The sequence below is a fragment of the Equus asinus genome, chromosome 8 (assembly GCF_041296235.1).
Source record: "Equus asinus isolate D_3611 breed Donkey chromosome 8, EquAss-T2T_v2, whole genome shotgun sequence".
Lineage (NCBI taxonomy): Eukaryota > Metazoa > Chordata > Mammalia > Perissodactyla > Equidae > Equus > Equus asinus.
The window spans coordinates 51,710,417-51,727,620 of record NC_091797.1 but is presented as its reverse complement, the minus strand read 5'-3'; the positions used below and the strand labels follow the sequence as shown (position 1 = coordinate 51,727,620).

Here is a 17,204-nt window from a genome sequence, read left to right as displayed (position 1 = left end):
ATCAGTTTCATCTAATTTCATTAGCTTAAGCCTCTCCTCCTTTTTCTTCACCATCTGCTCAACACGCTAGAGAGTTAAAATTCAATCGAAACCCTTTCCCTGCTCTTTCTAGTCAACACCTACCTCCTCTTTTCCACTTCTTCTTACTACTTTCCTCAGCTTTAAATCCAAGGCTTTAAATAGGTAGGTCTTTCTTAGCAAGATATCGCTACTTCTAGATTTAGACGTCTTCTGGGAATTATGAGGAGAAAGAAATGGTAACACAGGGAAATATGAGGAAGAGGAAGAAGCCTATAATTATGGACCACTTTTTTTGGCATCTGCTAGGATCTTTACATAAGATCTTTCATTTAAGCATAATCACTCTCCTTAAAGATTTTAGATACTTATCCAATGTCTCAAAGACATTAACTAGCAATGATGTCATGCAGACTCTGGTCTGTCTGGCTGCAGAACTCAGAACCCATGCTGACTTTTTACAACGTCATGTTGTCATTCAATAGAGCTTATTCCCTCCTAATTATGATGGTTTGTGTTTTTATGCATTTTTGTATTTAATGCCTAGGCATTTTTCATCACTTAAAGAGATTTTGCCAAGATTTACTGTTTAATTACACAAGTTATACATGTTCATAGTAAAAACAATAGGAAAATACTTGTAAACAAAATGAAGAAAATAAAAGATTATCCACCATCTAGGTACCATGACTTTTAAAATCACAAAGATGAAAAAACAATCTCCTTGCATTGCAAAGCATTTTGAATAGGAATATAAGCTAAAGTGCCCACTCAGAGGCACATACTTGGACATGGATTAATAAATCAATGGCCTGGAATTTCGTCCCTTGACCAATGTATTAGTTTTGGGCCTTTCTGTTGTGGCGTTTGTGTTTTGTTTTCTTTTCTTTTCTAATGAGCAGTTGGACTAAAGGATCAGGTTTAATTATAACTAGAGTCCCTTTTTGTGTGTACATCACTGCAGACCTAATTGTAGGCTGGCATCCCTACTGTGGCCTGAGTGGTCATTAGCTGCTGATAACGGACTGTTCCTGTCAACAAGGCCTCATTAACCATTGTGTTTTTGCAAAATAGTTATAAGGGTTTGAACTTGTGATTCAGGACGCACTGGGCTCATGGTGCTAAGGGAAACTTGACTGGTTATGTGGCTAGTCCCGAACCAAGGACTTTTGGGTCAAATAAGTGATGTTATCCGGGGAAGGTCTGGCTCTATGCTGCAGTACCAGGACCTGAGAGTGAGCAGGCCAGCATTCTAGTCTCAGCTCTGTAGCTGACTTTGGGCTAATCTTTTGCTTATTTCTCAGTTAAGGCATCTGAAAATGAGAAGGTTCTACTCGATGAATGGTGAGAGAACTTCTTGCCAATAAAAAGAATTCTGCATGGTGCTCACGCAATTTCTTTCCCTGTATCCATGATTTTATCTTCTTAGGTTATACACTAGAGGGCAGTAGTACATTAATATTATAAACTGTGGATGCGCTTGGTACTACATTCAGCTGAAATTTATAGACATTTGGGTTAGTAAGGGATCTTATAGACTTATATACTCATACAAAATATAGTAAGCTGTTCTGTAGTATCCCCAGTTTATGGTCATCTTACTCCTTTTGCATATTTCCAGTGTTGGGAAGCTTGCTACTTCACAGCTTTTTCTCTTGTTAGTTCTAGTTATTAGAAAGTTATTTCTTTAAAGAAAAACGTACTTACCTATAACTTTCACCCACTGGTCCTACAACACTGCATAAAACTTTGTCACTTTTTTCTCATAAGGCACTCCTAATATTTCATAGGATTGTATTATGCAATAGTTACAATTACCATTTGTAGGTAATCGGTAATGGAGTACTCTGAATTTATGATCTACTATGTATCAGACACTATACCAGGAGTTTTATTTCCATGACTTTATTTAATCTGCACAATAAACTCTGAGGGAGATTTCATCTTTACTTTTCTTTATTTTATAGAGTCTCAGACAAAAACCAATAAGCAATGAAGGTGGGATTTGGATCTGGGCCTCTCTGATTCAAATCCCTGCCATTAGCCATAACACAACACCTCCTTTTTTAGATGTGAAGACCAAGACCCAGAGACAGCAAGCAACTTGCTCTAGATCACACAGCAAAATAGGAAAAAAATGGGAGCTAGATGCTAGATCTTTGTGGAATGGTTTGGTTTTTCTTTGCACTACAGTATATGTACTCGAGACTGCTGTCGTTTACTTCCAAGCCCTTTCTCTATATGTGAAATGTTCCCATTTTCCTTCATGGCTATTCTGATAGCTTCCTTGCTATCCTGTCATGTTGTCTGAGCATACTCTTAATATGATGCAGTTATAATTTCTAAATTATAAAACTCAGAATTCAAAACAATGCTGTCTAAACAGTACAGAAGGCACTGAGACTGTACTTTCTGTCATTTGGACTTAATTTTCCATTAACATTGTGTAAGGTCACATTAATATTTTAGTATAATGTTGGCTTATTTCAAGCATAAGGTCGACAATACTCCTAATTCCTTTCAATTGTAATTGTTTTGAAATGTAAGAACAAGACAAAATGATCCTGTCACATTCTTATTGAAAGAAAAAAGTCCTCCTGATCTGATGGGGAGTCCTGCTGAGTTGATAACAACCTTTAATAAATTCTTGGTTTCTTAAGATATCCAAGGGATGTGAATAGAAAAGTACTCCAGTTTCTGGGATGACGACTGGATTCATGTTATACGTCAACGTCCATATTTGTTTTTGCTTTTCTATCAGAAATGCACACTTGCTGTGTTTGGTAGACATCTGTTGCTTTTTTCCTGCCCATTATCTTTTGCCATAGCACCACCTGAGAGGGGCTGATGATCAAGGGATCCTGCTCTCGCCAAGAGACGGGCATGTGAAACAGTGCCCTCTGTCTTAAGATTGGGAATCTTAAAAGAAAAATTTAAATTTATTTTCTTGAGGTCACATTGGTTTATAACATTATATAAATTTCAGGTATAGATCATTATATTTCAACTTCCATATAGACTGCTTTGTGTTCACCACCGAAAGTCTAGTTTCCAACTGTCGTCATACATATGTACCCCTTTAACCCTTTCGCCCTCCCCCACCCTCTTCCCCACTGGTAACCACCAATCTGTTCTCCATATCTATGTGTTTGTTTGTTTACCTTCCACATATGAGTGAAGTCATATGCTCAGTATTTGTCTTTCTCAGATGGAGGAAGACATATATACCATGTCTTCTTTATTCGTTCATCCGTTGATGGACGCTTAGGCTGCTTCCAAGATTCCAAGGCTTGGTTATTGTGAATAATGCTGCAATGAACATATGGGTGCATTAATTTTTTGAATTAGTGTTTTCATGTTCTTTGGGTAAATACTTAAGACTGGGAATCTTGATTCAAGCAGTATAGGATGGAAAACATGCAGGCAGATTCATCCTGATGACAGTAGTGCCCCCTGACTTGTCTTCTCATTAGGTCCTGCTGTCTTGATCTCATGGCCTCACTCTTCAACATCTGCTTTGATCTGTGAGCCACTTGACATATCATTCCAATAATATATATGTGTGTGTGTGTGTATATATATGCATATATATGTTATTTTTAAAGTCAGAATTAGTTTCTGATAATTGCAACCAAAGAAGTCCCTAGTTATTCATTGATCTTTGGAATATATACTTTTTGGAAATAGCCTTACCAGGAAGTTCTACTGTTCCATGACATAACAGAATGCTAGTCTAACCAACAGAGTTTGTTGATCTAATATATTTATTGTAGAAACTATTTTCCAACAGATTTTTGGGATTCTAGTTTTAAAATATGTTTGTCACATCTAATGCAATAGATGTGTTCAAAAACTAGTGATATATGAAATTTTATAAATTGACTTCACTAAAGGCAATTGCTAATCAATAAAAATCAGTGTTGACATCTGATGTTGAATCTTACAGCATGCTAATCATTCACCTGTTTTATAAACTTAAAATTTGATGAATTTAGTTTTCTTTCCAAGAGAGAAACATTTTTATGTTTTCAATTAAATATTAATTCATGTTTGAAACCTATTGATACATAATCTTAGTGACAATTTTATATCTTTATTTAGGCAGTGTTTTCTATACCATAGACATAGACATAAGCCCTAAGTGCCAAAGGATCATTCCCATTCTATTTCTCTTACTGTGTTGTCATCTACCCACCAGGCATCTTTCATGTGGGAAAATTCCAAATTCATTTATAGTTTTATTGCTGATTTTCTTCCTGAGCTTCAGATTCACATTCTCAACTTTCTGTGGGAGATATTCACTTCATTGTTCTAAGGGCACATACAGTTCCATGTGACGTTGTCAAGCCAAATTATTTATATCCAAGGCCAGTATTGAGAATGTTGTTTGCTACATTATAAATCTCCTCTTTGATGGTTTAAGGTGGAAATTTCTTCCTGGTTTCAGTACAAAGAAGAAATGGGCTTTCCCCAAGTAACTGATTTGCTTTGCTCTCATGGATCCTGAGAAGCTTTTCAGGTTGTGATTGCAAGGAAGATTAAAGCCAAATTCTTGGCCCTCTTCTGGCTCACTCATGGCTTCATCTTTCTATCCTACCCTTATTTTTCTCTGTCCTCATTTTTTCTCTCTTATTTTTATTTTATCTTATGTTGTATTACTGTACTGCATAGTAATCATTTTTGTAAACATCTGTAAATCCTTTTTTAACTAGATAGGGGTATAAATAAGTAAATACTAAATATGTGGATCTACACATTTTTCTATCCACATCTCCTCCTGTTTTCCTTATTTATTTCTTTGTTAAAGGCATCTTTGAACTGCCTATCTCTGAGGGTTAAAATGTGGAGCTATTTTAAATCCACTCTATCCCTCATTGCTCATATCTAGCTAGTCTTCAGAAATTGTCCAGTTGTGCTTTTACAATATCACTTACACACCAGGGGAGAAAAAGAGAACTGTGGTCATCTGTCTGGGAAATTTGGGACAGCATTTGAAGAGATGTGATGACCTGCATCCGTCAGATCACTGAAGTTTTGGTGAAATCAGCTGCTTTTTCCCCATCTGTTCTATCCTTTACCTTCTTACTACAACTACTTTATTTGGATTAACTCTTCATTACTAGTTATCTGGATGATTAAAATTACCCTCTAATTGATTTTCTTGTCTTTATATCAGTGTTTTTCAAACTTGAGCTTGCATCAGAATCCCATAAAGGACTTAAAACACAGATTCCTGGGCCCACTTTCAGAGTTTCAGGTTCAGTAGGTCTGGGCTGGGGCCTGAGAGTGCGCATTTTGGGTATGGCCCCAGGTGATGCTGCTGCTGCTACCCTGGGGACCACATTTTGAGAACCATTGCTCTAGGCTACTCCCCTCATCCATTCTACATCCTACTCCCGGGGTGTAGCTCTTTTAGGGGCTGCTTCTTTTCTCAAAATCCTTCACTTGCCCTTCATAGTTTACTGAATTTAGTTTCACATTTCAATGTCCTACCTAGTATTCAAGACCTGGAAAAATAGTCTAAATGCAACTTGTCTTCTTCATTTCCCAATATTTCTTCTTAGCCTTGCGATACTCTTCTTTTCCTTCTTTCTTCTCTACTCATTAATGGTCAAATCGTTCTCCAGGGCTCTAATCAAAGGACATGCACTTCATGAGGATTTGCCTGAAATTCCCAGTTGTAAGTGAGAGCCAGCCCTCTTTTATTCTCTTATAGTATTTACAGCATTATGCCTTTAATTATTAGAATAGTTATCTTCCCTCATCTACTGAATGTAAAAGCCTAAAAAAGGAGCAAGGACCCTCAGTCCCTATTGCATGCTTTTCACAAGGAAAGTCTTTAAAATTCATTTGACTAGCTACTTATACAGAGATTTTGGGGGTGGGAGCATAGAAGATGAATGTTATTATGAAACACTTGTAGAATTTCCCTGAGATAGCATATTTTTTGTGGCAAAAATCATAACATTGCTCACTTTCATTAATACAAATGAAATATATCACAAAACATTTAACAAATACTTAAGAAATAAAGACTCAAATTGACTCGTCATGCCACAGGATTTCAACTGAGAAGTAATTTTTGTCTCATCTTATTGTCAAAGTTTATTAATTATTATTCCCAGTTTATGGACCAAATTATATAGATGACAATCTATAGTAGAAGTACTCCGTACATTTGCCAATTTGTAAATAATAAAATGTTCTGTTTTGATACAGAGAAATGAGGCAAAATTGCATGGCCATGAAACACTTTTTCTGATATAATTATAGGTGTTGCCTGTATAAAGGAATTTTCCATCAAATACATTTAGAAAATTCTAGATTAAACTGTGTTAAATTTTATTGAGCTTCAGGACCCCTCAGAGTCCATAATGTGCTAATGAATTTTAGAAATCTTTGAAAGGGAGCATACAATATTCAGAATTTTTTCAAAATTCTTTTTATATTTTAATTATTTTATTTTATTCTATTTTAATTTGCAGAGCAACTCACAATGTAACACCCCTTGCATCTCTATTTTGGAACCCAGTCATAAAACTCCTGTGTAAAATATTTGGAAAAGAGGAAATTGTCATTCCAGTGACCTGAAGTAAATGTGAAAGGGGTAACATTAATCGTTACATGTGTATATACCTTCACCCAATAATAAAAGTGGCAGGGTGACAGGATTTCTCTGATTCCTTCAAGTCACTGGGCAAGAGTTTTGTTGAGGATGGAGTAGGGAGGTTGCTGGACAAATTGTCCAGCTGGTTACTTCATTTGGCTGCAATTAGCTCTTGCTGCCAGTGCAGGATTCTGCTCAACCTCATTGCCTGAGTAAGATCCAGACCCTTGACAGAGCTTCAACAAGACATCTCCTTATACAGGTCTCTCTGGAATATACTATATTCAGATGTGTTGATAGCAATTTAAAGCCAACTACAAAGATTACTGGTAATTATAAAAGGTCACATCAAGGAGCTGTGAAACCAAGGATTTCTCTGTCATGCAGTTTGTTCGTGAGGCTGAGTGTGTTGTCCTGATATTGCATTCCTTTGGGAAATGGGGATGGTGAGGCAGTGGCTGTGTTAATAGAGTAATACATGTCCCTAGCCAGTCTTTTCCTACTGGTTTTCTAGATGATTATTAACTCTACACCTCATCTCATTCCATCTGTTCTCTGACCGTCTATGAGAGAGATATGCTTTTGCATACTTCATGAGACCTTGATTAAAAGGGCAGCAGCAGAGTCAAGTATTTTGATGTCTTTACCTCAATTAGTCCTCTTAGTAGCATTTTCTGTATCTTAGTAAAGTCTTTTCCTTTTTCAATCTATCAAGACTCTTTTAGATTTTGACATCTCTAGTTTGGATCAGGGAAATTTTTGTTTATACTATTTTCTTTAAATAAATAAAATTCAGTGTAGTAAAATATTTTTGAAGCATTTGTTATCTTAATACCCAGGGAATGGTATAATACCTTTTTCCAAGAATGTTGACTCACAATTTTGCGAATTTATTATCCTATCTCTTCTTATTATTAATCTTGTACTTTGCTTGATTCAGAGGTTCTTTCTGAATCCAAGAATCAATGTCCGGATGATTACTATGACACATCTACTTCCTTTAATCACTGGGCTAAGGGACACTTACTTATAATTATTTCTTCTGACTTAGACACGAGGTCCTGTTTCATTTACGTTCTAACTGCTTTTATCTACTGTTGGGGCACACTGTCTTTCTGAATGATTTTTGAAACCATAGGTGTTAAATGTTGAGGGTGGACACTTTGTTCCAGTTTGATGGAAGAAGGCAAAACATTCTTGAGATCTGCTTTTAAATCAATGTCTCAGCCATAGCCTGGGTTTTAAAATTGTCCAAGCAGGGATTAACAAAATCCATCAAATACCCATTTTCATATCAGATTTTTATAAGTTTCAAGTGACCTATTAAATGTCAACGTATCTTGGGATCTAATGTTCTTTTCTCCCAATATTCTAGAATTCATTTCATCATCCTTCATTCTTTCGTCGCTTCCTTGGGTTGCCTAACTTTGCAACTTAACAAACTAACTCCAAAGTAGATTTGCCTTTTGCTCTATTTCCTAGCAATGACAAAATAATAGACGGACATCAACAACTAAGGATTCTTCTTTTTAAAATAGGAAACAACAGTGAACCTGTCAAAGTGGGGCTAAAGTGTCATTGTCACCATGATATACACGTGGAAGGAGGGGATGCCAGCGACAAGTAGGATAACTCCCACCGTTGAATGGGAAGAGCCAGCATCTGCTGCTGTCCAGGAGGACATCACTCTTACTGCTGTAGAAAGGAGGGTCAAGGAAGTCATGGGGGAGAACCCCACCTAGTGATGTCAGAGCTCCTTTCTTTCTTCCATATTGCACTCTAAGTTTGCTGTGTAAGAGTAAGAAATGGATAAACTCTACCTCTGTCTATAGCTTCCCTAACAACCCAAAACCCAAAATCAAACAAACAAAAAAATGTGCTTGAGAGAAGCTACGTTCCATTGAACCTGCAGGTGTTGGCTTTTGATCATGATTGCTTTTGCATCTTTCCTGGAAAAGTCTGCATCTTGCTCTGTTTTCTTCCAGATTATCAGCTGGTTCTCCTGAAGCAGAAGGTGTTACTGCCTGACGCTTCCTGAGGAAGATGTGCTCCTCAGAAGGAAAAACACAGGAGAAGCTTGTGGGAACTTGATGGGGCAGGTGAGGTCCTATAAAGCTTAATTGGCCAAGGAGTGAGACACTCACTCTCCAGAAACTTGGGTCATAACTACCCATCTTAGATATTTCCCTCTGCTGATGTCATGTGGTACGGAAACCCTCTTCTCATCGCTGAAAACAATCCTAAAGAAAGTCAGCATTATCAGGGGAGGAGGGAGAATGGGAGGAATGTCCCTGGCCAGGAGGCCGGAGGTGCCCCAGGAAGCTGTTTCCTCTGAATAGTTAAATGGCTGCCTCTCAACTTGCACAATGTCACATTGAATTTGAAACAGGGAACTTTTTATATTTTTCCCCTGATTGTGCTGGCACCTGGCAGATGCCTATTTACCACAGGCATCAATACACATAGTAATCAAAGGAAATCAGAGGCACAGATTAGCAACAGCTGCAAGTCATTAGTGACAGACACGGGAAAGCACAATTCTGCACCCAACTTTGAAATAACCAATATGAGTATTTCAGAGCATGAGGGTTACCGCAGGGCACTCGCTAACATGAGAGCAGCCAAACAATAGCTGGGCTTGTCTCTCAAGAGAGCCCTCTTCTCAAAGGCAGCACCACATACTCCATATTAGAAACCAATCAATCACACAATATTGGTCCATTGAGCATCAGCCCTTTTCGGAATGTATATGCCCATCTTCTCATCAAAGGTTGTCTCGACTGAGAAATAACCTCTGGCCAGTGGGAAATCTTGTTATCTCCTATCATAATTTTAGTGGGAGTTTGCGTGTATTCCTAAGGACTTAATTATATTATTGACCTAGTTGGAAAGGCGTGGATAGAAGGGAAAATAAGACATTTCGCTTTCCCATTTAATTTCATTTTTTCCACATTTCTATTTGAAAATCAGCTCTGATTGATAGCTGTTCTCTTGGGTAGTTACATATTTTCACTGGCAGCACTAACCTTAGCCTACTCCAGAAAATACTATTCAGTTTTTAGCTTTTCCCTAATCAATTCATTCATTGCCTCAGTGGAATACAAGTTGGTCATTTAAAAATTTCTAGCTGTTGCCTGATATGTCCCAAAACAAATTTAGCCAGCATGGGTTTCTATTTTAGACCATCTCTGGAAATGCAGATTTACTGTACAACTGGGTAATGGCTCAGAGATAAACAGACACAGTGAGCTGCTGTCTGATTAGCAGGACTGGGCAAAATTTAGCATTATATATATATACTGCAATAATTGGACCATTGGACCATAGGATGTAGATTAAATTGGTCTCAACACCACATGTGGTCTCTTCTCCTTTTGCTTGATATTAAGGTTGGATTTTATTTTCTGGTTTAGAAATTTTTTCTTTCCCCTGATCTCCCTCCCCAAAAATATCTTCTGAAGGCTTTTCGAAAAATTCTTATAATAATAGGTAACTTTTCTTGGAGATTAGGATAAGGAAGGGAGAAAAAAGCTGCCTTTTATCAGTTCAGAGACAAAGTATCAGCTCTTTAATAACAAGTGATACACTGTTATTTTAGAAGAAGGCTTCCAGGGAACGTGGGTTCCATGGGGCACATGGCAGGCACAATGTAGGCATTCAGATGCATATTACAGTCTTATGTATTGTTTTTTAAACTTTTGGAGGAGAGATATTATTTCATGCTTGATTAAACACCATAGTCTGTAGGCTTAGGGAGATGTGATTTCTCGGGGTCATTTTATAAGGAAGCAAAGACATGATATTATTTACTAATTCATTCACCGGTTATTGAACCTCTGCTATGTCTCAGAGAATGTTTAGGCACTATGGATACAGCAGCAAAATTAACAAGTGATCTAGTTGTAATGTACTCAGTTGATGTTGAGGATATAGGAGGCTTACATTTGAGATGGAATTTTGATGACAATGCTTCATTGTATACATCTTTTTTCTTCCTCCCTCCCTCCTTTCTTCCTTTCTCTTCTCTTCCTCTCCCTTTCCTCCTTTGCCTCCCTCCCCCCTTCCCTTCCCTCTCCTTTAAGATTTAGACCTTAGAGGGACTAAACATTGTTTGTTACACAGAATTATTTGATTAAATAAAATAGAAATTTTTGAGAATGAATCTGTATTAATTAGGGTAAAGCTACTGTAATAAACAAAGTCCCAAATTTCAGTGGCTTAACACAGTAGAAGTTTATTTATTGCTTACGTAACTATCTCATGAGGGTATTCCTAGTTGGTGGAAGTCTTTCCTCCACACAGCCACTCAAGGACTCAGGTTCCTTCCATCTTGTGACCCTGCCAGTCCTTGGAATCCACTGCTTCCGGCTGGTGGAAAGGAAAACAGAGGGTGAAAAAGGCACAGTTACTTCTTAAGTAGCTTGGCCTGAAAGAGATAAATGTCACTTTTGTTCATAGACCGTGAGGAGAGCTGCCTAGATGGCCCCACCCAGATGAAAAGGGGCTTGTGAAATTCTTAGTCTTGGGCTGCATAGACAGTTGGAGGTGACAATTTTATACCATGGAAGTGGGAGGGCAGGTATGAGTAGATATGATTATGTATCAGGCACCATGCTAATTTCTGGAGATAAAAGATTGGTAAATCATTGTCCTTTAGGGTGGCAAGAACCATGTAGGTATCCAACTAACCAAGCATGACATCCAAGTACTAAATAAAGTCATATATGAGCACAGATGCAGGGACAAATACTTCACTCAGGGATGGACTCCGAAAGCAGAACCTCAAAGGGCTTCATCTCGCAGAGAAGAGGAAGGACGGCATCAGCAAAGACCTAAAGCTGAGAAGACGCCTGACACGTACAGACAATGGGGAGCTGCTCAACATGTCAGGTGTCTGAGAATGTGGGGGTAACTGGGGCCAGATCAGAGAGGACCTCATGGGCTGTGCCTTTTGCACAGAGAACTAGAATAGGAATGTGCAGCATGCTCGAGGCTTCAGACACAGGTCCTCTTGTCCCATTCCTTGCTGAAGCCCTTGTTTCTTGGATATTTCATTACATATGTGCAAGGAAATGGAGGTGTAAAAGTTGAGGAGTCATATAAGACCTTTTAAGATAAAAGTTGTTTGGTTTCTAAGAAAGGGAAACATATCCTTGTCAACTTTGTTCCTTGTTGGGTAGGAATGTGTCATCTTACAAAAGAGGCTCATTAAAATTTATGAATTCCCCCATATGGACTTCAAGGTTGATATTTCACCACAGATTTAAGGTCCCTTTCCTTTCTTCCAATACTTGCAGTAGTGAATGTGCTTTATTATAATGCCAGAGGGAATTTGGAGTTCCCGGTACGAAAGAGGCTGAGGTTGTCTCAGCCGTTCTAGGTAAAGAGCACCTTGTGCCATGCAGATTGAGCTTGGCCCAGGCGACATGGCAAAGAACCAGCTCACTAGAGGATGAACATGGAAGGCCAACTGCAAGACACACACATTGCTTTTCCCAAAAGTTTTTATAACTAGAATCAAGGGGCTGGAAGACACCACAATATTTTGATGTCCCTGTATTTGCGGCTTATCCTTATCATATAACACTGTTAGATTTATAATGAATATTTGCTTTCCTTTTTCTTAGTCTCAAGCTAGTTAGCAAATATGATCTCCCCTTTCTATGCCCATTTATATATAAAGAGAGACTGGCACAGTGAAATAAATTTATAAGCTTTATTTATTAATCTAATAAATATTTAGTGACATCTGTTAAAAGTTGAGACTCTGAGTTTGGGCTGAAGAGGAGAGGAAGACAGAAATGTGCGTAAACTGAGGTTTCTGCCTACATCTAATAGAGAAGATATGGCTGTATATACATAACTCTAATACCGTAGTGAATGTGAGAAGTTCCATAAGGAAGGAGTGGACAGGAAGAAGAAAGAATTTTTTACTGGAGGAAATCAAGGAAGGCCTGATGGGGTAGGTGCCTTGGGAACTGGGTCTGAATATTACAGGTGGAAGGAGGTTAATCTAGAAAGAGAGGGAAGCTGGAACAGACGTGGGGATGAGTTGGTATGGGGGGCATATTTTGGGGTCCAGGTGTCCTCTAGCCTGCTGGAGACAGGGCTGTGTGCATTGGGGGGATGGGAGGAGGAAAAGGGAGGAGAGGAAAGGAGTGTCAGGGATGTTCGCATTGGGACCAGGCTGTTTAGGACCTTGAATACATGGTTAAGCAGCTTAGATCTAAAACGAGAAGCGTCTACTTTCAAGCTGTCAGGCAGAGAAGATATTACTCAGATTTTCCTGACAAAAATCCTGAAATGCAGAGAAGTTACCAGAGATTGGCCCAGGGTTATACAGCCAGTTGCTGCATGAGGAAGAAGAGGGTCAGATCTCTTGGGGCAGGGTTCCTGGCTTTCTGCACGACGACAGGTCAGAGAGAAGGTCTGAGGACAAAGGCCAGGGGATATGAGCCCTCCGCTTTGCACACAGGACAGCACTTTCTCCCAGTGGACACTCAGCTGATTGTGAACACATTTAGGGTCCTTTGATAAAAAAGATAGTCTACCCCAACTCAACAACCCCCGCCCCCCCAACCTGAAGCTTTGGCGTCTGTTTATTTATCTATTTATTTCCTGGCAAGTGCAAGTCCAATTATTCTCATTACTTTGGGGAGTTGGAGGGTTCCATGGGTTAGAAAGACCTCTTAGAAAGACAAATGATGACTATCAGAAAAAAACTTTTGAGAGAATGAAGAGACAAAATTTACTATAGCTTGAAATGGGTAAGTGTTGTCCAATTGGCTTCTTTTTTTTTTTTTTTTTTTTACCGTAAAATACAGAATAGAGAATGCTAGAAGATTTCCTTTTTAGAACTTGGTACAAATTATAGCAGATGAACATTAGGCGAAATCAAAGGGGGATTTTGCTCACATATGAAAGTTTATAAGAAATCTAGTTGAGTCTGGTTCCAGTATTTGCTGAAGTTTGTGGCTGTGTCAACAAAGATGGGTTAAAGTAAGCATATTTTAGATCCTAAACAGAGCAGTCTCATAGTCTGGAATAGAGAGTAGCTTCAAAATGTTTTCAAATGGGTTTCCTTTTCTTTCCTTCCAGCTGTGCCTAGTGCTGGGGAAGATGAACTGGCATGTTCTTTGTTACATAGCAACACACCCACCCAGGGGAGTGAGGCACATTAGGTTTTCAAAACCTTTAAGTCCTTTCAATCAGTTGATAGTGGAGTTGAGGAAGATAGATTAAGAGAAGCTGCCTAACCATTCAATATGGCACTCTAACACCTGGGGCATATTAGCCACATTCTCTAAAATAGAGATAAGGGTCTCATTGGTAAATCTGGCCCCCCAAAATGGAGTAGCAGTTAAGATACTCTTACTGGCATTTGGGCATACTCTTACTGCCGTGGAAACATCAAAGTATGTAAAATGAGGTTTGTAAAGTCATTGCATTATCTGAGTACAGAATAAAATAGCCATGTGGGTATAAAATTTTAGGGTTAGGGTTAGTTTGTCTTGGCTGCAGCTCTTTCTCTCATACTTCAGTGCCTATAATTTGAATAGTGTGAAGAAGGGCATTAATTTCAGGTGAACATCCTAGTTTTACTTTTTTACCTTCTTGACTTATAACTCTCTACTCTGATCAGAATTGTCCTTATTTTATGGATTTGATTAGCCTCCTGAGCACCTAGGACCAAGTGACCCTTTGATAACCCAGTGTTCCTTTGTTATCGTCCTTTTTCTCCCTGGTGCAAATTCAATTTTCTAAAGACTGATAGGAATTTTGATTTTCTTCTCTTTATAAAATGCTCTGTAGATTTTGTGCTTAATAACTATTATAATATAAAGGTTTTATAAACTCACATCCAATAACGAAGTCTTCTTGAAATGTTTTATGTTTATTTTCTTTCTTCACCTTTATAGCTTAAATTGGGGGGAGGGGTTGGAAAAACATTGCTTTTCTAAGTCTATTTCTGGTTCTACAAAAACAAAGCCTACATTTTGAAGGCAAAGGATTTTTAAACAACCTTAATAATAGGAAAACTCGACATTAACATAAAAGTTAACTACATATAATAACGCATTGTTTAAAGCTTTACATTTTCCAAAAGCTCCCCTATCTCTGCCCTCAGTAGGACAGGGACCCTGTCTGGGGTATCTCAGAGATTTATCCACCATGTCTACACAGAGCCTGGTGTGTAACAGGCATTCAGAAATAGTTGTTAAATATTGCTTAAAAAATATATTTTCTCATTTAAGCATCACAACTACTTTATGAGGCTGGGGATATATAGTTACTTCTCATTATTCACGGTAGTTATGTTCTATAAGTCACTGCGAACACTGAATTAGTAAATACTGAACCATTGCTTCTAAGCAAATACAGGGTTAAATCCCTTTGAGCCTCTGCTCACAACATTTTAATCAGTTGGTCAATATATAACCTTGTTTTGTGTGTGTTTCTTTTTAAAGACACCATATTTAATATATATTATTGATTCATTTACGTTGAACTCACGGCCAACAATGCTATAACTCATGCCTGAATGAAGCTTATCCATCACACGTATTGAAGTCACGTCTCAGCCTTCTTGTGTTTAGGAACACTAGACAGCTCCACTTAGGGAGAATTTTAAACAGTGAAATCACCAACAAAAACACAGAAAGTGTGAAAATGTTGCACTAAATAGTCCACAAAAAGGACGTGTTTATAGTATGAGAGCTGAAACTGGAGGCAGTGTCACCTTATTCAACCTCAGCTGGCAACATGCATATTGGGCAACTCAAAGTTTTTGCACTCTGTGCATGTGAGTGTATGACTGTGAAAGCATCATGGGTGTTGATTTCAGAGTTATAAATAAATATTAGTGACTAGGTGACTTTGCAAATATGAAATCCTTGAGTAATGAAGGTTGATTGTATTAGTATGTCCTTTTTGCATACTTGAAAACTCCAGAAAGAAACTCCAAGTTCAGATGTCTGTGATCATCCAAGTGGAACTGAAACTTGGGTCTTCTGACTTCTGGGTCAGTGTCTATTCCAACAGGCTGCCTTCTCAGGAAGTGGAGGGGGAACATACAATCAGGCTCCTTAGCATAAAGGTAACGCCTATTTTTGAACAATGTGTGGTATCTGTGCTTGGAGTTATTGAGTTCTATAATTTGAAATGACTCATTGAAAACTTTCTTGCAAATTACCTATTTTGCAATTCATAACTTTTCTCATTTATATTAAAAACATATAATCACTGAAATCTTATCCTACTATGTCTGTAAAAGGAAGTGTAGTTAGAGCTTATTCCCCTCACATATAAATTACATTAGTGCAAGAAGGAGCATCACAACTCACTGCTTTGTTCCTAGTTAGTGGATAGCTAGTTAGGGCTTTTATGTACAAGGTGCCAGTATTAGGAGGAGACTGGAGAAAGAAGAAGGGGAAATGGGTCACTGCCTTCAAAAATATCTTGAGGGTTATTCTGTGTTGGTTTGGTGCTTCATCCTCTACAGATGCCAGCTAATTCAGGGTGCTCAGCTCAAAGTAGAAAAACCAAAATTGGTCAGATGAACACTTTAATTTTAGGTCTATGTTACCAAGATGACTTAAAATACAGCTGTGTATTCTAATGTTGGGTATGAGAAGACAATAACTGTTGCTTTTAATTTTATGACACTCTCAATATTTTCAAAAATCATTTCCCAATTGCGTTCTGCAGGACGTTAGCATTCCACGAGATCTTAAAGGACATTCTGTTAAAAAAAGGTCTTTAAGATCAAGACAGCTTGGGAACATTGGATTAAATGAGTTTAACCAGGTTTCTTTACTAAAGTACTAAAGCCCACTTACTTTACTATAGGCTTCTCAGAGCCACTAATAAGCTTGAGTGTGTAGTCACTCTTTCAGAGCATCTAATTGTGGAACACTCAGCAACGTCTCCTGTTCTACAGATCTTGGTTTGGAAAATGCTGTCTTGAAGTTTTATGTATAAATTCCAGGGAAGGTGAGAGAAAAGAAAGTTAAAATTTCCATTCTGCTGAGGGAGATGGAAAAGTCAAGTGAGATTATTGCGTTCCCTACCTTACACTCCTGTAGAATTCTAGCGTGTGAAACTAGATTTCTAGCAGCATTTCTCTTTGTGGAGAGATAGTATTCACCTGCCCTAGGGTAAAGGGAACTGGGTTCTCTCAAACCCATGTAGTGCACAGTGGGCAAACTGTGATCTCCTTCCTCAATCTAGGGGTTCTGGGGAGGCTGTGGGAAGGATGTCCTTCACAGATAAGGGTCAGGCCAGGGCTCTCAGAAGTCTGGGGCTTATAGTGCACCGAATGGTTCTTCCTCCTTGCACAAAAGATATGTCTACCTGAAACCTGTGAATATGACCTTATTTAGAAATAGGGTCTTTGCTGGTGTAAAAGTTAAGTATTTTGAGATGAGATCATTGTGGGTTATCTGATTGGGCCTTAAATCCAATAATAAGCATCCTTATGAGAGAAAAGGCAGAGGGAGAATTGAGACAAAGATAGAACAAGACTATGTGAAGGCGGATGCAGGGATTGGAATTATGCAGCCACAAACCCTGGAATTCC

The 17,204-nt window shown here is 38.3% G+C and overlaps 1 protein-coding gene across 12 annotated transcripts in view; it reads left to right on the top strand.

The window, feature by feature from the left end:
* The window catches only part of RNF144B (ring finger protein 144B), a 306,085-nt gene that overhangs the window by 232,661 nt on the left and 56,220 nt on the right, over positions 1-17,204 (top strand). For 11 of the 12 annotated variants that reach the window (XM_070515596.1, XM_070515588.1, XM_070515584.1 and 8 more), the window contains one exon: positions 8,611-8,724. The exons of the other annotated variant lie outside the window; for it this stretch is intronic. In XM_070515596.1, the coding sequence (XP_070371697.1) occupies positions 8,611-8,663 (53 nt within the window). In that variant the 3' untranslated portion in view covers positions 8,664-8,724. The remainder of the gene's footprint in view (positions 1-8,610; positions 8,725-17,204) is intronic. 12 annotated transcript variants of the gene reach the window in all.